At 37.1% G+C, this 23,822-nt stretch overlaps 1 protein-coding gene across 2 annotated transcripts in view; it reads left to right on the top strand.

Annotated features, from left to right (window-relative positions):
• The window catches only part of ntrk3b (neurotrophic tyrosine kinase, receptor, type 3b), a 138,715-nt gene that overhangs the window by 98,911 nt on the left and 15,982 nt on the right, over nt 1-23,822 (top strand). Inside the window, exons 12-14 of one of the 2 annotated variants that reach the window (XM_058400188.1) lie at nt 10,095-10,283; nt 16,805-16,861; nt 23,342-23,472. In XM_058400188.1, the coding sequence (XP_058256171.1) occupies nt 10,095-10,283; nt 16,805-16,861; nt 23,342-23,472 (377 nt within the window). The remainder of the gene's footprint in view (nt 1-10,094; nt 10,284-16,804; nt 16,862-23,341; nt 23,473-23,822) is intronic. The other variant, XM_058400189.1, reaches the window with a different exon arrangement.

Here is a 23,822-nt window from a genome sequence, read left to right as displayed (position 1 = left end):
TGATTGCATGTGAGAGAGTGTTAAATGACAAAGAAGTGTGTCTTACGGGCGAACTGTCCTCTGTCTAAGGGCATTTTCACACTTGGTTTGGTGGCTTTCACACTGAAGAATCTCTTCCAAACCATGGACTGATTGCACAATTCCAGAGGTCACGTTTGTGACTCAGATTTGCCAAATAGTAGCCTCTAGAATACTAAGATAAATAGTAGGAAATAAAACGGCACTTTCTGGATATAAGAAAGCACTCACACAACAAAGGTGAGCTAATTACAGCACTCCAGTCCTAGGAAAGTGTAGTTTTATATGTCAGGAAGCTGACCTTCCTGCACTTCACAAAACATTAAACAGGAAGCAAAGTGACAAGTTGAACTAATCAAATTAGAGAGCATGCAGTGTTAAGATCAGATAGTTTCCTCCACACACAATGTGGACCACACCACAATTCAGTGGATGCGAGCCTCAGACCACCACTTACAAGAAGACCAGGGGTTGGGTTCTTTAAAGCTACTATTAAAATGTCATGTGTTAAAAGCACTAAACTAATATAATTGAATTAAAGTAAACCACTTACACTTACAAACCACTTACAGTTGGTGTGCAGGTCTAAGGCTGATGGAAAATAGCTTGTATATATATATATATATATATATATATATATATATATATATATATATACAGATGGTGCAGCCATAACATTAAAACCACTAACAGGTGAAGTAAGAAGTAAATAACATTGATTATCTCATTTCAGTGGCTCCTGTCAAAGGGCTGAAAAAGAAAGAGTTCTCCAAGTTGATGCGTTGGAAGCAGGAAAAATGGCATGCATAAGGATCTGAGTGGCTCTGACAGGTGCTAAATTGTGATAACTAGACAACTGGGTCAGAGCATCTCCAAAGCAGCTGGTCTTCTGAGGTGTTCCCAGTATGCAATGGTTAGTACACATAAGGAAGGACAACCAGTGAACCAGCAGCAGGGTCATGGGCACACAAGGCTCACTGATGCCCTTGAGGCGCAACGGCAAGCCTGTTTGGTCTGATCCCACAGTATGACAAATTGCTGAGAAAGTTAATGTTGGCTATAATAGAAAGGTGCATATATCCCAGCCCTGGACAGGTGCCATTGTAACAAGATAATCAATTTTATTCAAATCTGTCTGGTTATAAAGTTATGGTTGATTGGTGTAAAGAACTGAATTAATCATGAGGCAAATGACTGGATAACAGATAAAGGATGGCACACTATTCAAAAGTCATCTCAACCAGTTAACTAGTGGTATCCAGTACCCAGATTTAGTATCAAAGGCAACATAAATAGCACAGTGGGAAATTAAAATGGATACCATAATTATTCTGTGAAATACAGACTTAAATGGAAAATGTAGTTGCAGTACCTGGTAAATGATATGGACATATTTGCAGGTCTAGCAGAAACTTGCTGCAATCGGTTTTAATAAAAAAGTGTAAAGCCCACAAATATGAAAGTATGAGCTTGAAAGTGAATAAGCGCATAAATGACTTGGATTAACAAGCCCAGAAAGCACAATGATTTCCCCTTAATGTATATATATATGGAGCTCTGGAGTTTAAGGCTCAAAAAGTACAAGTACAATTAAATGATAAATAATTAAATTCCCCTATCTCTCCATTGAAATTTGCACCAGTGTCCTCAGGCCCTCCTACCTAAAGCATTTTATTTTACCAGACACACGATTCACATGATTGCACATGATTCAATTAAACTGCACATTGGTGAAGATCTTGATTAAGTGAATACTACAAAGCAGTGTCAGAGAATTAATTGCCAGTGGAATACCAAACAGTCAGACATTGTAAGGACAATAAACGCCACAGACCTAGGCTTTTGTTCGAGATGGATTCCTGGAATTTATAAAAGACTGTGTAATGTTTTCCAAGATGCTACATTGATCTCATACTAACAGACATTTTTACCCTTTTATTTAAAAGGATGCTCAGGTGCTGAATTCAGTTCAAGTATCTGTAGCTGTTCAAGAACGTCATATAAGATTTTAAGGAATTGCTTGCCTGTAATTCTGCAAAAGACTAAAACAGATCTCACTTTGCACTCACTGACCAAATGTGTCCAAAAAATGCCAAACTGTCCAGACCTACTGTATATTAACCTATAAGAAAAGAGGAGCATTGGTCATTGTTGGTCCTCGTCCACATTGATCTGGTTTCTAAATATCCATCAACAGCAACAACAAAAACAACAACAACAACAACAACAACAACAACAATAATAATAATAATAATAATAATAATAATAATTATTATTATTATTATTATTATTGTTATTATTATTATTATTATTATTATTATTATTATTATTATGAAGAAGAAGAAGAAGAAGATGATCATGTAGAAAATGTGACTAGCCTCAAAACATACATTTAATGTCTGGAAACATTTTATTTTCTTTTTTATATCTTTCATGTTCCTACCTTCTAGGAATCCCCTGTAAGAGGAAACCCCTCTGTTGTAGTTTTACAGTTTTAGAGTTCCTACATGATAAACTGAATAACCCTTACAGGTTAGGCTGCTGAAAGAAACCTAATTTTAGAGGAACCTATTTTTCAGGGTCTAGTGTGATCCTCTACACTTTCTGTACTTTCTGCTTTTGCTACTGCTTTCAGGCAGTAATAGTGTTTGTACTGAATTAGTGAAACATAGGTAGGATCTTTGCCTGAGGAGTATTATATGGGGGGAAAAAAAGTCCTTTATGTGGTAAAATATCCGTTCTTTTTAATGGATTTAGACTATTACATCCTACTGTAGCATTGCCTCCAGCCATCTTTCTTCAGAACCATCTGGATACCTGAAGCTGATTGATGATTTTCCATGATTTTTGGAAAAGCTTGTATGGGATTTCAGCAAAATCTCTGTGGCTATTATCAGTCAGGGCATTCTGGATGGTTACAATCCATTACAAAGTAATGCTTAAAAGATGACTGATTTGTGTTTGAAAGATACTTTAGATGCTTTCCATGTCTCTTTTGTACAATATGTGCTGTCTAGAAATTGTCTATAATGATAGACACCACCACTCCTAGCTTACCAAACCCTTTATCTTAACCTAGAAACTACGACCACACTGTTGTTTCTGAGCTACCAGGAAAATAAAATTTGTATCCAGAATATTTTTCTTCAGTGTCCAGATCATATCAGAAAAAAAATGAATTTTGTACTAAAGGACCATTCCTAGATAAAATAGTAATAATGTTCCTTTTTTAAACCTTTAAAAATGACAAATGTACCATGAGTAGTTTTTAGAGTAAAGCTTTAAAGCTAAATTGTGTCCATCTTTCTAGGTGTAACAGGCATATTAAAGGTAGAAAAGGTGTACCCCAGCCACAAGGTGCAGTTTAGTACCAGCTTTTCCCCATGCAGCTAAACAATGCAAAAACCAGGGCATAGAAGCTCATGAGAGCTCATTACAAAGACAAAAACTAGACAGGGAAGACATTCATGACCCAGAGCCCAATTTCATGTGTTTGAGTTTCATGCAGTTGAATGGCTTAGCATGCAACTAACCATTCAAATGGAATAATATTAAATAATGTATGGACTCATTTTATAACTTTAATGTATCGAGAAACTACCCGATCCTGTCTCTCTTTCACATTTGAATATCTATCTTATATGAACAATGAATTATTTATATGGTTGTATGGCATATGGACTGTAAATGTATATCATTTGTTATTCTGCAACATCGTTAGACTCATTAAACATGAAAAAGTAGATTCTTTGCCCAAATAGTAGCCAGAATGTAAAGCTAAACAGAGAGCAAATGTCCTGCTCAGCCTGCATGGCAACAGTAGAAGACAGTAGCATACTCTCACATTCCCAGAAACCTCCAGCGATATTTATAGTCAGAGGAAATAACAGCATGAAATGCGCATATCATAACATCCTGCTGGTTCAGATGGAGCATTACAACACCTTTTCTCTTTGGATGTGCACAGCATCCAAGATCATGGCAATTTTAAAGATGACAACAGTATCCAAAAGCATTTTGATTGACATTGGCATGGCACTCAAGCTTAATTCGTGCCAAAGAAGCCACTACATGCAAAATGAACCTGCCTTAAGCTCTCATCCTGCTAAATAAATAAATATAAAGCTTGCAAATAAGTTTGCCTAGGTTTTGAAATTGCCGGATTTTCAGAGAAACAAAGTAGCAGCCCCTGGCACTAAGTGTTCCAAACTGCTGAAGATGGAGTTTTGCTATATTTTGCATTCTTAAAATTCATAAAGAGAGCTGATGCAAGAACAAACAATAAATAAAATGAAATCTGCAAACACTTGCACTGCTTCACAATGGAATCATGTACGTGCATTTTGAAAAACGACACACTTCTAATACATAATTGTCACCAATCGATTGAATTATACCAATTCTGAGATCATGCATGCTACAATTACATTTATATATCAGATAAACACGTGAGTTCCTGATATGTGATGAATAAATATTTGATTTACTGCGAGTATAAAGCAATAACAAACTTTTATGAAACAGTGGGAAACTAAGGAAATTAACTGAATTAATCATTTTTTGTCAAATCATCGAATAAAAAACTTTAAGTACCTTTAGGGCTAAGAGAGAGAGAAAGAGCCAGTGAACGTTCTTTAAATACATCCTGTTCTCATCACTGCTTTGAAAAAAAATTATTCAGAAGGTTCTCTTATTATTTCACAGGATATGATTCTTGATTTGAAATGATGCTATTTCCTGCCTACAGATCAAATACACATTCCAATGATAATACCAGTGAAAATGAGCTTTCTGATTGAATGAGTCTGACTATGCCTCTGGAATGTGCAATGTAAAATCCTGATGCATGATTTCCTCCCTGCTATTTGTAGAAATAGCTCCATCGGCACCCTATTCATCTTCAGTTTAAGTACGCAATCTCCTAAACCTATGTGTGTATTGTTGTGGACCTGGTATTGTGGCCTTTGAGTGCGACTCAGTGAAGGGAGTTTGCTCTGCTCTGCTGGAGCAGCTGCGTTTCGGGGCATTTCCGAGGTCTGATCGATGACGGCTTTACAGTGGCCACCGCAACTATCTCATTTTTTTCCCTCTCTCCTTCCCTGTGAGATGGTAATAAAAGGTAAATGTTTAATGCCCTGAGCTCAATCGGCGAACACCACCCAGCTGCCTAGAGCCATGCCGTATTATCAAGTTTCTAGCACCTTTCTGTTCTGCTGTCCTCCAAGTGACTGATGACACCTGAATATAACCGGCATCACTTTGATGTCGGCGGAGACGGAGGACATGAGGTACACTTCTGCCGTGGAAAAAGTTCTTGCTTTCTATCAGTTTGGGCATTTATTGTGCATTCTATGTGATCCTTTTACTTTACTTACTGAACACACACTTACACTATATTCAACCCTCTTTAGTTACTTTCACCTCCTTTTATTTATGCTTGACTTCACTCTTCTTCTTGTCAGCACTCTCTCATTACCATTTTATGATCCATAGCCGGTTATTAACTCTGCCACTTGAGGAGTGTAACACACGCATAGATGGAGCTCTCGATATTGGTTAATTTCTCAGGTTGATTCAAAGTATGTTTCATTTAGATAGCAAAGGTTTTCGATTACTCTTTCTTTTTTCCTGCTGATGAAAGGTTTATATACAGTATTTTCACCTTTCATTTTTTATTCATCTCATTTACATGGCACCCATAAGGCTGTTGATCGACGCTTTTGAGATAAACCATTAACAGCTGAAATTCATGCATGCCAGATTTAGATTTTATGTGAACAGATATGTGCTCCTTGCCCTCCCTTATGTCTAAGATGCATTTTATGCCTCCATAAACAAAATGAGCAATTGCACTGATGGAGAAAGCATCAATTTTTGCAAGGCCTCCTTCATGATGGATCATAAATATTGATGTCCTCCCAAGTCGTCTAACAGGAATCACAGGGATGGTTAGTATAACAGTGAACTGAAAAAAAAAACAAGTATTATAATATACAACCTTAATATTTACCTTGTGCATGTCTGGGTTAGAAACTGCACCGTTTCTGCAATGCCATGAAATCTGCTGTACCTTCAGGAAAATGTTACACTTGACTAAACAAACCAAACATTTTTTTCCCCCTTGTTAGTTTAAAACCCAGGACCCCCCAGCTGCCACTGCTGGGCCCTTAACCCTTAACTTCCCAGCTGTATAAAATGAGATAAATGCACATCGTTCTGGATTTGAGCGTCTGCCAAAAATGCTCTAAATGTAAATCTAGGTTATAACTGTAGGTCATGTAGTAGAATAGTAGAAACCTCTAATAAATTAACATATTGATTTTGATCTGGTGTGATTTGAAATATCAACCTCAAGGATTTGCAGACTCTACAGTGAGGGAGCGTGCCACAGACCACTTCAGTACAGATTTATTTTTACAAAACAAATCTTTCAAAAAAAATTGAGGAAATGTGCGCAATAATAGTGCTGTTATTTATTCTAGGCAGACATTCTTCAAAATCAGTTTTTTTCCTGAAATATCCATGGCCCATGTGTTCAGTGAAACCCATTTTGTCAGAAAGTGTCAGGTTCCATTTTGACATTATTTATAGTAGAGATGTAACTGAATGTATTATTTGAAATGAACAGACAATGCGAATAAGAGGAATAGGTGGCACCTTTAAAAAACAAAACAAAAAGAAAATCTGCCTGCAGAAAGTTTCACATGGCATCCTGGCTGAGACTGCTGTGTTTTTAATTTTATGGAGGTATATGAAAAATGGGGGACAAAAAAAAAAGAAAGCATAACAAACATGTGGCACTGAGTGATGCTTTTACGACATTTTAGTACCTACCTGTTCTGAGTCACAGCGGAAAGAAAACCAAATAAATTCATTAGGAAATATCTCAAGCAGGTACAAACAAAAATAATAAATACAAGCGAAAGAATGAAAATATAGTCTTGTGCACTGGTGTTTCAGAAACAGAATGCACTGTAGTAGGGTTCATTTCCGATGTATAATTCAGTTTATAATCTAAATAAAGATCTTACCATATTTATCTAAATATACATATAAACCTTATTTATAGGGATATTAACTTTAATAATGGTGGGTTATGGCTTACACTCTCAAACATAGGACTCTCTATATATGCTTTATAGACCCCATTTTGTATTTACGCTACTGGTAGTGTATCACACTCTAAAGATGGATACGTCACACTGCCATCTAGTTCAATCATGAACACTTATCCTACATTCACACATACACAGATTTTACACTGTAAGTCGCCAGATGCTGTACGATAACATCACCTGTAGGCATTCCTATTGCTGGTTGCCATAATAATAACGTTTCTCAGTGGGTGGCACATCCATCCAAATCCTAGCATTCCATTTGACGGCAAGACAGTTTCATTGCTACCCAAATGAAACATTCAGGAAAGAGAGTGTTTGTATATAGAATTCACCAGTGTATATATATATATATATATATATATATATATATATATATATATATGCATAATTTTATACGAGATGAAGGAGAAACAGTGTGTGCTCTTTGACACGGATCACTCTGCTGTCTTCAATCCCATTGGTAGTCACTGCATGTAGTCTCTCCACATTTGTATAAATTTAAACTTCACTGGACACGCCCACTGAAGATCACAGTTACTCATGTAGCCGGAGGTCGCTAGCGCTCATCGATTATAAATGATTTGCGGTTCAGATTGCCTGTGTTACCCTACAGAATGGGATTCCTTAAAACTGTGTAAATAATCCTGATTTAACCAATGTTAATCAAAGTTAGGACCAGATTTACAAGAAAGGGTTATTTACCATCTTAATTTATTGAAGGGTGAGGCTTTTAACAAACTTATGGCACCATTAGGAAACATAAGAATCAGTACACTAGCTTGCATACACTCCATCCTGACCACAAATTCACCAGCGAACTAGAAATTCATGTGTTTTTCACTTTGTGAAGTTTCCATAAAATGTCAAGCTAATTGAGACTCAGAACCAAATGTGTCCAAATCGACAGAGCCAAATAATACCGAATTGCAGAGTGGACTTTTCTGACATTCCTTATTTTATTTAACTCATTTTTATGTATAGTTACTTTCTAAGATTAAAAAAAGTCTCATGAGTGTCCAGGTTATAGATTTTAAAGCTTCAACCAGTCTAATAACACCAGCATGGTTTCTTTGTTCCACTTGTTTAATTAAGGTCAAGGCCATTGAGAATTGTCTAGCACCATTATTAAAACCAGGAATTCACCACTGAGCTTTTACTTATTTATGACCTGATTTGCAATGAATACCAATACATGTAGTTTGCTTTCCCCCATTTAATTAAGGGTGAGCCCACTGTGAACTGGATTCTTCATCTTAAGGCCACCCTGATGAGAGCAGAGTGGAACATTGAGTGCCACGTTGCTTCACTACTGGAGTTACCTGGGTTAAGTGGTTTTCTCGAGGGCAGTGACCTGTGTGAGGGCAAGTGCTGTAGAACTGCCATCTCACTGGGACAAGGTCAGAGTGCTGTGGAGCCCATTTGAGAAGTTGGACTATCTTCGACTCATCAGGCTGCAGCCATGCGGCATCACAGAGAATTTAAATGAGGCAGGAAATGGTAGGCATGCAATTTCCTCCGATGTTCCTAGAGATCCCTAACAAATTTAAAGTACTTACACTCTAAGAGCCAATGGAAATTAGAGATATACCACTTATTTATAGGCTTTATTTTTTCATCTGTATAAAATCCTGATTTTTTATTATTATTATTATTTTTTTTTTAGAAAGCAAGGAAGGCAACAAAAAGTCAGCAGGCAAAATTGATTAAATATTTTTTGTACAGTTGGGTTTCTGTAATTGGTTTATCTCACCCTGGTTATATTGACCCCTGTGAAGAAGCTGCAATTTGCAGTTGTGCTTAGCAATAAACATAGATGAGTACTGGAGGGTTTGCATGAATCAGAATGTGCTTCTTGGTTACAAATTGCACGGTAATCTTTAAAATGGTTTGAAAAGGCTTTTGATGCTATAAAGGCTAAAGAATGAATGTAGCAAAGGACGGGAGAAGTGTAAATTTTTACCCACTGAACATCTCAGGGCGATCTTGAATATTTGGGTTCGAATAAAAGCTTTTGATTCTCAGGGTGATCTTGAGTATTTCAAAAAGAAAGAGAGAGAGAGAGAGAGTTACCATCATAACCATCATAACGTAACCAAAGTAATATTTCACATTAGATTACTATATTGCTAAATGATTCTGATTGGTCAAAAAATTTTCTATAAGAGCAGTTCTGACAGTAGTTCCAGCCACAAGTTTTATATTAATCTGCTTATAATACTTCCTAATACCTTTCTATGGTAAAAACTACACATAATTAAGAATAATATATAGTATAGCACAATATATTATACATACTTTAGATTATATATACTAATCACATTACTAAGACATATACATATACTAAGACACACTTCTCCACCATGCCCAATATTACCTATATCTATTTTAACTGATTAATTGATTTCAATGTTTTTTCTCTCTCTTTTTACCTAGGTAAACTGTGAATTGACAAAGTGTAAATAAATGAATTTTAAAATGTTTATTTTGGAATAGTGGCATTTTGGAAAGAGTCTCGAGTGTCAGCTTTTTGTCAAACCTAAAGCAGTAACTTCTAAAAAGTCTAAAGGATGAAGGATTTTCGCTTTGAGGTTTCTCTAACATGACAAGCTGCGGTTCGACTTATTATCTCCATGAGAGAGGAAAAACAGAAAGACTGGGGAGGGAATTTGGAGCTGCGATGTCATAAGTGTGTCATACTCTGTTTTGTGGACATTCCACCACAATAAATATAATTAAAAAGAAAAAATATGCATGATGGTGTTTATTAATAAAAGTCAAGCCAAATCAAGAGGCTTTATTGCCATTTGCAGCTGATACTGAAATGAAACAGTGTTCCTCCAGAACTAAAAGTGCTAAAGCTACATAACAGAACTAAGGGCTAAATCGTGTCAATCTCCACTACACTCACCTTATTGTCTTCAGTGTCCCTCTGAAATTTAATCTGTCTTATGTCCACAGGTCCTGTAGCAGTGATCAGTGGGGAGGAAGACTCCGCCAGTCCACTTCATCATGTCAACCATGGAATCATCACGCCCTGCACGCTGGACGCCGGCCCTGACGCCGTGGTGATCGGAATGAGCCGCATTCCTGTGCTGGAGAACCCGCAGTACTTCCGGCACGGACACAACTGTAACAAACCGACCACTCGTGAGTCAGCTATACACTACTTTCTCTACTGTTTTGTACAGAAAGTCGAACTCGACTTATATGCTCACTCACGTATACACACATTCCAGAGATTCAGTTCAGGCCATTATAAGTTTGTCAGTTTTAGTGATGGCTGGTCATGATACTGAAGATAAATTCCACTGTGTAAACATAAAAACTATTATACATGTCAGGAACAGACACACTTCCTTTATCTTTCATTCAAAGACATTAAGGCAGCACTACTTGTGCTTTCCATATTCTTATTTAAGTGTTCGTCATTCTAATCATGCAGCGTCTCTTCTGAATGGCAAACAAGGTAAACAGAAAAGCTGTGCTTGTTACGGAGCTCATGCAGGATGAAGGTAGCCGCACAATATTCGACCTGTTTGTCGCTGAAAGGGCGATGTATAATTAAGGGTACCAAGTGTGAAAGCGAATGGGAAAGTGCACGCTGACCGCTAACAAGCTTAGCGAAACGAGGTTCGCACCTTGGCTAGGGTGTGAACCAAGTAACTTTAGTAACTTTCAACAAGGTCATTACCTGCATGAGGGTGTTGCACTGCAATCAGTGTAGGATCTGTGATTAAAGCATATGCAGGAAGCTGCGGGTTTGCCTGATATGGCACTCACAGTGTTACACTGTGCACTTGCCATTAACTGGGCCTTTTGTTTAAACAATTTAAAATGCACTCTTCTGTAATTTCTTCCTTTGTTTATTATGTAAGTCTGTTTACTTCGAGTAGCTTCTCCAAAGGCAAAGTCCCTCCCCTCTGGCAAGAGGCTCCGGTCCATCAGGACCAGGACCTCACACCACAAGTCTTTCCCACTGCAGTCAGCCTGCTGAACAGTGCCTCACTTACCCCCAGATGACCCCCACCCCCACCCGGACACTCACTTCCACATAAATTGCACTACTGTTCATTCAAACTCACACTTTTGTACACAATACTTATCTCATTCTAGATTGTGTACAGACCTCACATCTGTATATACACTATATTGCCAAAAGTATTCGCTCACCTGCCTTGACTCGCATATGAACTTAAGTGACATCCCATTCCTAATCCATAGGATTCAATATGACGTCGGTCCACCCTTTGCAGCTATAACAGCTTCAACTCTTCTGGGAAGGCTGTCCACAAGGTTTAGGAGTGTGTTTATGGGAATTTTTGACCATTTTTCCAGAAGCGCATTTGTGAGGTCACACACTGATGTTGGACGAGAAGGCCTGGCTCTCAGTCTCCGCTCTAATTCATCCCAAAGGTGTTCTATCGGGTTGAGGTCAGGACTCTGTGCAGGCCAGTCAAGTTCATCCACACCAGACTCTGTCATCCATGTCTTTATGGACCTTGCTTTGTGCACTGGTGCACAGTCATGTTGGAATAGGAAGGGGCCAGCTCCAAACTGTTCCCACAAAGTTGGGAGCATGGAATTGTCCAAAATGTCTTGGTATGCTGAAGCATTCAGAGTTCCTTTCACTGGAACTAAGGATGCAGTGGTGTAGACGCGTTCTCCTGGCAACCGCCAAACCCAGACTCGTCCATCAGATTGCCAGATGGAGAAGCGTGATTCGTCACTCCAGAGAACGCGTCTCCACTGCTCTAGAGTCCAGTGGCGGTGTGCTTTACACCACTGCATCCGACGCTTTGCACTGCACTTGGGGATGTATGGCTTGGATGCAGCTGCTCGGCCATGGAAACCCATTCCATGAAGCTCTCTGCGCACTGTTCTTGAGCTAATCTGAAGGCCACATGAAGTTTGGAGGTCTGTAGCGATTGACTCTGCAGAAAGTTGGCGACCTCTTCGCACTATGCGCCTCAGCATCCGCTGACCCCGCTCCGTCAGTTTACGTGGCCTACCACTTCGTGGCTGTGTTGCTGTCGTTCCCAAACACTTCCACGTTCTTATAATACAGCTGACAGTTGACTGTGGAATATTTAGGAGTGAGGAAATTTCACAACTGGATTTGTTGCACAGGTGGCATCCTATCACAGTTCCACGCTGGAATTCACTGAGCTCCTGAGAGCGACCCATTCTTTCACAAATGTTTGTAAAAACAGTCTCCATGCCTAGGTGCTTGATTTTATACACCTGTGGCCATGGAAGTGATTGGAACACCTGATTCTGTTTATTTGGATGGGTGAGCGAATACTTTTGGCAATATAGTGTATGTTTGGACAGTCACTTTCACTTTTTACATTCTATTGCACTACTTCTCATGCAAGTCACTTTATACAGCATTTATTTAACTTATTCTAGCTCTTTTCTAAAATTGTGTTCATTTGTACAGACATTACATACCTGTGTATATGTTTGCACCCTGACACCAAGACAAATTCCTAGTACTGTAAAGTGCTCTTTGCTGACCCTTTGCTGTACCTGGCAATAAAACGTTTTCTGATTCTGATTCTGAAAAATGATCAAGAGTTATCAAGAAAGTAATGCACTATGTTCATATTCACTACTGTATTTCACAAACGTTTGCATTTCACATGTTATGGAGGTTTACAGCTCTGACAACAATAAATTTGCAAAAAACAAGTGTTTTTAATAGATGTACAGTTTGGGCAAGAAAGAAATCAGCCTCACACCTTTACTTGCCCATGTGTGCTCTTTCTTATGACCATTGGTGGTTTTATTGCTTTTGGTTCTACGAAAGTAAAAATAAATCCACTTCAAGCCATTTTTAAACAGCAAATATGAAGTAGCTTAGCCCCTCTGGCGCATTTATTTCAGCTGGCTCTGGTCACTTTTACACTCCTTCACCTCTTATTTCACTCCCACCTGTGCACCACACACCAATCATCAGAAGGAATCCCATGAATAGTTTTGTGTCAATGTTGCTGAAATATGAGATGAAGATATTGATTTGAGGGTTTTTAGAGCAGGAATTTATATGCTTCCTTGGTGCTTGCATATTAAATGTCATAAAGAAGGAAGATGTATTACTGTGCAATTACTGTGGGTCTTAGGCTCTTAGTATTTTTATTTATTTTTTATTTTTACAAATTTGGCATATAGGTTTATTTGAGGGCAACAAAGTGGTGCAGCATGATAGCTCCAAAATCCTGGGTTTGATCCTGAACTCAGTGTGGAGATTTTGTACTTACTCATTTCTAGTTACCTCCGAATTCCCAAAAACAAGCTAGAAGGTTTAACTAGCTTAAGCTACCCCTAAGTGAGATTTAGTGTGTGAAGGTTGTCCTATGAAACCCTGCCATCTCATCTGAGAGGTGTATTACCACATCACACCCAGTCTTCATGAGATGAGCTCTGGATACGGGAACCTGACCAGAATAAAGTGAAAGTGAATGAGTAAATATTTAATGGATGTTTTCTGCATTAGTGCATTAGAAGAAAAGTTCGATTTTTCGATTTATTAAAAAAGAAATTCATTTTACAGAAAAAAATGTTAGACAGAAGGAAATGCTCAAGGTCGGGGATTGACTGAAAAAAGAAAGAAAGAAAGAAAGAAAGAAAGCAAATATAAGCAGAAGCAAGTCTCCAGAAGAATTATGGAAGGTTGTCCAAAATAAATAGCATCCTATGTTGTCATAAAACTTCATGAGGTGCATCTGAGTACACTAATGCACTTTTAAAGATAAAAAATTTAATATATGCATTTAGTTTATTGCTGTTTTTATATATTTTTTTATTTAGAATTTCATTTTTTTTTAAGACAACTTTGCCTTACAGCATTTCTTTTCATGTGCCTCAAGACTTTTATTGTGGAAGCATACTTTTATTCTTATTATTCACTTGCACTTAAATCTGCACACAGCTGCTGTTTGCATTTGGCTCTCTAAAGGTCAGAAAACACACCCTGATGTAGACTTTTGTGGGCGTCTGCCCTAATCATTACACCAATATATTGTGTCATTACTAAAATACGATATGTAGGACATGGAGATAAGTGCAAAGCTTCGATAAGCTGAAGTCGCACATATTAAAACTAGATGACTCATGGATGGCACAGACCTGCTGTCATTGCAAATTGTACTGGCACAAATACCACTCTATTGTTGGCCAAATGGAGCTTCTTGGCTGCTCTTTTGATCATTGGTGCTGCTAAGATTTATTTTTTGCTCTGCCGAATCCCGGTGGCCTACTCATCTGTCGGTCTGATCTTAATGGAGATTCTTCATTTAAATCCTTTGAAATAAATAAGAACACACTGTCCTTTTGCCACATAGATCCTTTTTTTGTGATGTTTGTCACATATATAAACAGTAAAAGGAAGCACGTTCACTGAGAGAGATGAATTCCTTTTTTCTTTTTTTTTTTTGTCGTGCACACACACACACACACACACACACACACTTTTCACACATTGATATTCCCTGCACTCTGCAGCGGTCTGTTAACTATGAGCACTGTGATAGCCATGTGGAGCCATCTCGGACACAAGGAAGAGAAATTCAAATTAAGCTCTCATGAATAAATTAAAAAACTATTCATTATAGATTGTATAAATTCTTTATGGCTCGTGGCCATTTCACGTTAAACACCCTGGAACACGAGCGCGTGATATTTCAGTGCCACTTTCTTAAAAGGAATGCACACATTTTTAGTCCTCTGCCTCTAGATTTCAGTGAGTCTGTTAGACTGCTGTTTAAAATTAGAAACACATTTGGCTCAATCTGTTTTTGATTTGGCTCAAAACACACAATATGTTTCATATGGTGATAAAATGCGTTATCTGTGAAGCAATATTTTCATCCGGATTTTGTAGGACTACAGTTTTCTTCTTCTCTCTCTCTCTCTTTAGTGCTCTATCACTGACTGCATACTGATAATTCTTTTAGACTAAAGTGTCTTTTTATTTTTTTTTTGTTTGCTTTTTTGCCCCCTAGAGAGAGTGTTCTTGCCAAATTACCTTGTAGAAATAAACACATCGCTGAATGAGCTATAATTCACTGAAACAACATAATTTGCTCAGAACTGTATTATTTCAGTAAATTTATTTAATGTAAAAAGGCGCATTAAAAATATAATTTCTAAGAGAGGAGGCAAGAAATGGTGGTACATACAAGGCTGGGTAATTAACCAGTGAAACCTAACTTTGACCTGATAAGCATATCACAATCTCCTTATGTTCGTTTAACAGAAAATATTATGAGAATTTGCTCAACAGGTTCTTAGAAGGTTATGTTCTAAATTTCATATTCCTCTGATAGCATCTGCTGTAATGAGAGTTTCACATCATTTTTTTTTTTTTTTTGCCTGTGCAACTTTTAGATAAGAAATAATTGATGGCTTTAGTTGTATGTACCTACAAGTAAAAATTTAGCAGCAAAGGAACCCCTTTCCCGTAGACCATTTTGTAACATAAGATTATATTTTATATAATGTGGAAAAGTGCACCTTTAGGATTCTTAAAAATATCAGATTGATTTCCCATAAGGAGCTGAATAGGAATTAAAATGAACCCCATTAAAAATCTTGTAGAAATGGTCCTACAGGATATTTAGGTCTTGTTCTATAAGACAATTCCACTAGGAATCTTCTAGGAACGGTTTCAAAAATATGATAGGAATTCTAATTAGAATCTTGTTCAAGATTCTTATTGGAATACTTTAGGATATTTTGACAAGTGCTGGGGATTCAGGTGGGTTTTGTGGCGTCTTTGAAACAAGCTGCAAGTTTGGTCTTAATAACCGATTTTAAATAAATAAATAAATAAATAAATAAATAAATAAATAAATAAATAAATAAATAGGCTGGGGAGGGAACAGGAAGTAGCTTGTTTCCACAGACGTTCCAGAACATTAAATGTTCCTATAAATGGATAAAAGTTTTATTCTTGCGTTTGCTGTTTCTCTGCAACATCCCGAGCTAGATTTTTGTTTCCTTGTTGACTTGTTCCTGTTTATACTGTAGCTGCTACGGAATAAGTGATAACATGCTGATAGATAACAGCTTGTTTTGTGGTGTTCTGTGGCTTTAAACATAACTATAAATGGACAAAAAGTATGATGTTTTTTGAAGTTGCAAAAATAAAACTTGCTGTTGTGGAAAAGGAACAAAAGCAATCAAGATGTGATGTTATAGGAAAACAATCAACTTCATGGTGCTAGCAGCATGAAACCCGTCTGTCATTGATTATTTTCCCGTAACAGCACATCCCATTGTGTTTTATTGCTTTAATATAGGACTAACTAAACAGGTCTCGTCTGTCTTTTTAAAAGCTACTCAGGAGCTTTTTATATTCATACAGAAGCCAAACAAATGCTAGCTTACTGTGAGGTCTCAGGAACACTCTGAGGTGGGAAGTAGGAAGTTCTGAAAACATCAAGTTCCCAGCTGTCATGAATGCACTAGTCAAAACACCATCAGTATGTGTCATAAATGCACTTGTATGCTGTAGCAAGCTTCTTTGAGCAGAAAAAAATATTTCCAGCTTGTCAGTCAGGTGTCATTTATTTGACTTCATGCTGAGTCTCCATGGTACAAAGTTGAAATGATTTTTTATTCTGAATGTCTGGTTTCCTTAGACACGGCCTTTTTTTCCTCCTCAGAGTATCATTACAGTTATGACCGTTTTGATGTCTTCTGTTCAGACAAAGAAGAAAACGGTAAATATTCATTCATTTTTGTTTGATGTTTTGAGATCAGACATAACATGCCAACTGACTTGTCAATTTGTATAAACTTGTGTAAATATAACTGGTTTATTTGGGTTTATCTGAGAACTATTGTCAATATCCCTTGCAGACATCAATGCACAGACAGAAACAGGTAAAAGAGGAATATTTATACTCAAGGTCAAAACACAGACATGTAGAGACGGAACACAGACGCAACACTTATGGGAAACAAAATATAGAGAAAAACGTGGAAGCTTTGCCATTAAGTTTACCTATTTCAGTTTCACACCCATAGAAAGGAAGGCGGAAGGAGAGAGAGAGAGAGAGAGAGAGAGAGAGAATAGCACTGCCAGCGTCCAGGCACTGAGCTCTCTGCATCTGTGTAGAGCTTCATTTCCCGTGTTTTGCCTCAGGCCAGACCCCCGGGGCTCTGCCTTTCTCAGAGGAGCTTCCTTTCATCCCAGCTAACTCACTAGTTAACATCCTCAGAGTCTTCTCTCTTCTCAACACTGTCATACTGGACTTTCTTTAACAGACTGAATGTTTAATAATTGTTATTTTATTGATTGATAATGTTGCTGCCAATCAATCATTATTTTATACAATATTATAAGAAAGGAAAATTAAAATAGCCTGGTATACAGTATGAGCAGACATGACAAAACTTTATGGCAGAAAACAAAGCCTTTCACATGTAATTTTATTTCTAAGAATTATTTATTTTATTTTATTTTATTTTATTTTATTTTTCTGTACATCCTAAGCTGCGTTATTCCTTGCATTATCATGCGACTCTCAGACAAATTTGGGCATATTGCTTGTTTTTTCCCTGATATAAACCCTGATGAAGCCAACAGACAGGAATTTTTTTTCTGTCACACCAGTTATAGTCAGTTGTACATGATGCTTTATGAAGGCACTTTTGCATTTGCTGGAGGTTCACAAGCTCATCCTCCATCTGTAAAGTCAAATAAAGTGCTTCTACGTCTCTCTGCTCCCCCCCCCCCCTCCCAGCTGTTGCCTGAATCACTCATCCAATTACATCACTTAGCATCTCACGCTATAAAGTCAATGTATGTTTAAAAATACCAGGAGGCTTTAGATCATTGTGGAAGAAGATTAGAAGGCTAAAGATCAGAAATCACTTTTAAAAGTAGACAGTTTTGAAATGAATTGGGGATTAAAAGCAGGCTAACAGGCTGTCTGCCATTAATTGAAGCGAGAGATAAAAAAAGAATGTTTTGGAAAGGAACCTTTAGAAATGTCATTTCATTTTATTCAGAGTCAAATCTTTATATTCTCTTTGTCTTTTGTCTAGAGATTTTTTTTCTCCCTAGCTAAAATTGACCCATTGAACGGAGATAATTAGGAACGCAGTGATTATTTTTGTTTTCACGATGACCACCCTGCCCATGGACTGTCTGTTTCTTACAAGATAATTTTAGAGCTTCAAGGTAGTCTCTCTCTCTCTCTCTCTCTCTCTCTCTCTCTCTCTCATACACACACACACACACAACCACACACACATGTGCAATATCCAGAAATTGTACTTAATTTAATTTCTGGTTTCTGGATATTGCACGTGTGTGTGTGTGTGTGTTTGTGTGTGTGTGTGTGTACAGATAGACAGAGTGATAGAGGGAGAGAGTGGGGGGGTATAGTATAATACATACACACTGATTATTATCATTTCTATTCATCTTACACATCTTTTTAATTTGCACCATTTCTTTATGTATAGTTTTTTGGTTTTGTGTTTTTTTTTTCCACTTACTTGCACTATCAACTTAAATTACCCCATGGGCGTTTAATAAAGGTACAATTTATGTCATCTCATCTCAAGCTAACAATTTATGAGGAGGACTATTAGTAAAGACAAGAGGACAAAGATATCAGCACCTGTGGATGAAGTGACTCCAAAAAACAACATGGTTCTCTCCACACAAAGCCTATTGTTAGGAATCATAATTGTACAACTGCTGAGATCTGGAGTGCACTTGACCTCATTACAGCTACTCAGCGAACAAAATAAAGTGATAACATTTTGTCAATAATGGTGTCTTGACGAATTGTTTTCTAGTTAAAGATAAACAACGCACATACGGTACAAAGCGTTTTGTTTCCGATGTATGTTTTGGTGTAATTATTATTTTGATCCAAGTGTTACATTTCATTTAAATCTACTGCTGAAGTGTGCATGTGCGTTAGGGATGGGATCAGGGATCGCAAAAAAAAGGTTAAGGCAACCCATCCAGCTCTGTGCTGTCAGGTGTGTTGTGAAATGGCTCTTTCAGAGGACGGAACAAAGGCAGTAGACCACTTAATGATCAAATAAGTGAATATAAATTACAAATTTGAGGCAGAAGTGGAGGTTTGACCCTTCCTCGCGTCTCCCCTCTTAGACTCCTACATTTTCCGTGCATGAATGATGAACGCAATAACAGCGGCTATGAGATGCCATTCACAGCTCGAGTGCGTTCGCCCTCTGTTGTCAAAGATTTGTGGGCGGAAGTCAGAATTCTGACAAGGTGGCGTGAGAGACGAGTCATGTTGGGTTTCTGGCTGAGGATGGGCTAGTGTGGTGCAAAAGTTAGGTGATTTTTTTTGGTGATTAAATCCGAGTTTTTTTCCCCATACTAATATTTGATGTAAACATTAACTGAAGGTCTTGACCTGTAGCTGCATGATTTTTTCCATTGTGCTGCTGCCACATGATTGGCAGATTAGATAACTGTTTGGATGTGTAGGTGTTCCTAATATATATATATATATATAATATATATATTCCTAATATATATATATATATATATATATATATATATATATATATATATATATATATATATATATATATATATATATATATATATATATCTCACACTTATTGCATCTCTGCATCTCAGAAGGCCCACATTAAACCTTGAGGCATATGGGCTGCAACAGCAGAAGACCACACTGGGTTCCAATCATGTTAGCCAAGAACAAACAGGAGTCTTCGCATGATGATATTTTCACACAATATATACTTCTAAAAAATGTAGGCTCTGAAATATGATTCTCTTTTGCATGCATCTAACCATAAGTAGTAATATCTCAGTTGTCCTATCTTATGCAGCTCCAAGCAGGTCCAACACATAGGATATATTCTATAGAGTTTTAGTCAGTATCATCATCCATACTAGCTATTTGTGAACATTCTGTATGTGTTAATTTAACGCTGAAGTCTGCACTGGACTGCTTTTCCAATATTGATAAATTTTAGACTTTAATGAGCCACTTGGAGGTGGAGGTGTGAAGAGAATGTGTTACTTTTGCAAGCGTTTTCCAAAAGCCTTTGTAACTGTTGATTTTACCAGCCAGAAGCATTCACAGTTCTTCTTTGTTAATTTCTCAGCATGTTGCTGGGCCAAAAGCTTTGGAGAGCATTAACATTAATAAAACATTCACAAACTTAGAAATCGGTTGCCGTTTTGGTCACTTTTGTGATCATTTGCAGTAATTAAAATGTCAATAATAAATAGAATATCATCTGTATAATTAAATTAACTGCAGTAACCTTTGTTAATGTTATTAACTGTCACCCAATTGGACACAGCAGTTGTACATATTTAATCTATGTGAAATGCCTCATTTACATTTTTATGCATTTGGCAAACAATATTGTACAAAGTGTTGTACATGGGAGTCTAAGCACAGAGCTGAGAAGGTCATAACAGTGACTTTTCAGCAATTTAGGGGTTTGAACTTAGACTGAATTTGTAATGAAGAGCTATATTGTGTAGGTTACACATGCATGGACATACAAAACAATCAGAAACTAGCAACATTCATCAACAGTTATCCTTTTGTTAATCATGTAGGTGTGGCAACCTGGAAATACCCTTCCCATGGTTATGAACCTCTCTACTATATATAGTTATCAAAATTTTTGTGATTTTTAATTAATTTTGCTACTGCTTAACAATTTCGAATCTGGTTAATGGCAAAAGTGAAAAGGAGAAAATTGCATTTAAATAATTTAATTCTAATTCTAAATTTGCCATTATAATCTACTCATGGGGGAGAAACATTACTGCAATCTTGGAAAGAATGGGAAATAAATTCTCACTTTGATTATCATCATCATCTACATCAGCCGTCATCACCTGAGGTAAAAGTCAAACTAAAAAAAAAAAAAATCTCAAGCTTGTCAGAGTCTGTTCATTCAAATGTTCATGTTAATGTTATTGCTGTTAAATATATATTTATTAGGCCATTTAAACATCCTAAAGCTTTTTACGTTGTCGTCTCTACTGGGTCAGTAAACCTTCTTCTCTGATGATCATGGTGCCAAATTGATTAGGCTTGTGTCCATTTTGCTATAGCGTATTCAGCTTGATCAAGGAAATCATACTTAGCTAGCAAGGTTTTAGAAATCTTTAGTCAGACTGACTGTGTATGTTAACTGGCTTGTTACCTAATATTATCTTTATAGGAACAAAGCCAAGGCAAGGTTAAGAGTGTAGTAAAGCAAAAAAAAAACATCTCCATGCTGTTTTATTGGCATATATTTTAAAGTTTTACATTTACAGCATTTGTCTGAAATCCTTATCCACAGAAACTTATATTTGTACAGCTGAACAAGTGGAGGTTAAAGGCCTTGCTCAAGGACCCAGCAGTGGCAGCTTGGTAGTCCTGGGATTTGCGCTCACAACCTTTTGACCAGGAACCCAACACCTTATCCACTGAGCTACCACTTTCTTTCCCTAAAGTTCCCTGGGATTTTTAATTTCATCTGTTTCCCAGAGTTCAGTCACAGATTTTCAGTGACTGTGACATGTATGTATTATAATGAGATTTCATCGAATAACAACATGGATAACTTAATATAGTAACCTTATTAGCCCTGTAACATACAGCAGTGTTCACGGCTGTCTTTAGATCACCATAGGTGTGTTTTCTAGAGACACATGCTAACTACCTGACATCAGTTTCTCAGTGTAGAGGGTTTCTTTCTCTCAATAACCTTACACATTTATAGTAACTTAGAGTATATCATTTTTACAAATAATAACTGTCCCCTCCTGCATGGTGCTTTATTGGTATTGCCATTGGTGTATAGATCTGTTTCTGGGGCATGAAACTGCAGATTTGTATTGGCTCTGATAAAAACAAAAAAGAGTGAACAAAAGTGTTTCCTGACACATAGGAAAAACTTCCGTCTGGTTCTAACATGATATAAATCAGACAGACAACAGTTCAGTCATAATGACTGTCTTAAAAGGTTTAGTACAAAGAGTTTCAGGAAACTCACACATTATAATGAATTGTAAAGAATAATGCAGACAGACAGGGAGTTTGCGATGAACTTCTGATGCAGAGCAAGATTTTTGGCGAAGTACTTCACACTACATATTCTAAGGAAACTGTCCATCTGTCGATGGATTTTAGTCCAAGGTTGGTCTAAATTTGGAAATGGAGTGTGAATAGGCAGGACAGCTCTGGTGTGAAGAGTCTTAACAGCACATTTTGTGCTTTGTGGACACATAAAATAAAGGTTTGTGGTTATTTAAAATGAACAGTTTGAGGAGATGGCTTATCTATCTATCTATCTATCTATCTATCTATCTATCTATCTATCTATCTATCTATCTATCTATCTATCTATCTATCTATCTATCTAAACATAGTAAGGGGTTGGTTCAATACAGCGGAATACAACTTATACAGTTCTTTTGACGATTTGTGACAAAGCAGCTTTTAGCTTTAGGGAAATCTAGATATAGATTTAGATCTCTTCAAGAAAATTAGAAAAGTCACACTACTTAGAGTAAAACTAAAAAAAAACAAAAACAAAAAAAGTGACATATCACATTTTAGCTTCATAAATGAAGGTCATATTTGAAAACGTGTTTATATCCAGAGGGGCCTGATCGTATGCATGAGGATAGTTGTGCATTTTTTAGAAATGCTAATATCCAGCACTATAATGAAAATGATCGAGTGCCGATGCCTAAATGGCCCCAAGTGAATTTTCACAGATGGTTTAAAGAGGCTTTTTACAATTGACTCTCATTTGCATTTATTTTTTTCAATTTTTTTTTTTAAGTCAGCTCTGAGGAATGCAGAAAACACATCCAGTTGTAAGAGTGAATGAAACCTCCAGAGCTCCATCTGCACAGGAAGTGACCTTTCAGACACTATGAAAAACACACCCACACATACACATCATATACTCACAACCTCGCACATGCATAGTTACTCACGCTCGAATTGGCAACTACTAATGTGTCAACAATGAATATTCTTAGAGAGAGCTCAGAAATGGGTAATGAGAACAAAGCTGAAAACTGGTGCGATGTTCCTAGGTATTATGGTCAATCTCTTGATTTTGTCTGTCTGTCTGTCTTCCTTTACCAGACAACACATCTATTATAAAACATTGTCTCTGACTCATTTTTCTGTTGTCTCTCTCTTTCTCTCACTTAGATGTCCAGCATGTGAAGCGGCGGGACATTGTTCTGAAGAGGGAGCTGGGAGAAGGGGCTTTCGGCAAAGTCTTCCTGGCTGAGTGCTACAACCTCAGCCCTACCAAGGAGAAGATGCTGGTAGCTGTCAAGGTGCGTCGTGTCTTATTCAGTTAACCCTGTTCTGTTTATTGTAACTTATAATGAGCCATTTATAATACTTCCCAACATCTGTGTTAGTTTCTGCTACGTTCATGTTCAGTGCTTATGGCTGTGTTGAATATTGAATTCAAGTTTATTTGTATGCTGCATTTAACCGTAGATATGGTCACAAAGCTGCTTTTTCCCACTTTGCACCTAGTGTCCTCCAGATTTACCATGACCCTGAGCAGGATAAAGCACTGAAGATGAATTAATGAATGGAGCAATACTGCTTATTTATTTATTTATTTATTTATTTATTTATTTATTTATTTATTTATTTATTTATTTAAATGCATTTT

Source organism: Hemibagrus wyckioides, linkage group LG10 (assembly GCF_019097595.1).
Source record: "Hemibagrus wyckioides isolate EC202008001 linkage group LG10, SWU_Hwy_1.0, whole genome shotgun sequence".
Classification (NCBI taxonomy): Eukaryota; Metazoa; Chordata; class Actinopteri; order Siluriformes; family Bagridae; genus Hemibagrus; species Hemibagrus wyckioides.
The sequence above is the reverse complement of the archived record's forward strand: the minus strand, read 5'-3'. Positions and strand labels throughout refer to the sequence as shown.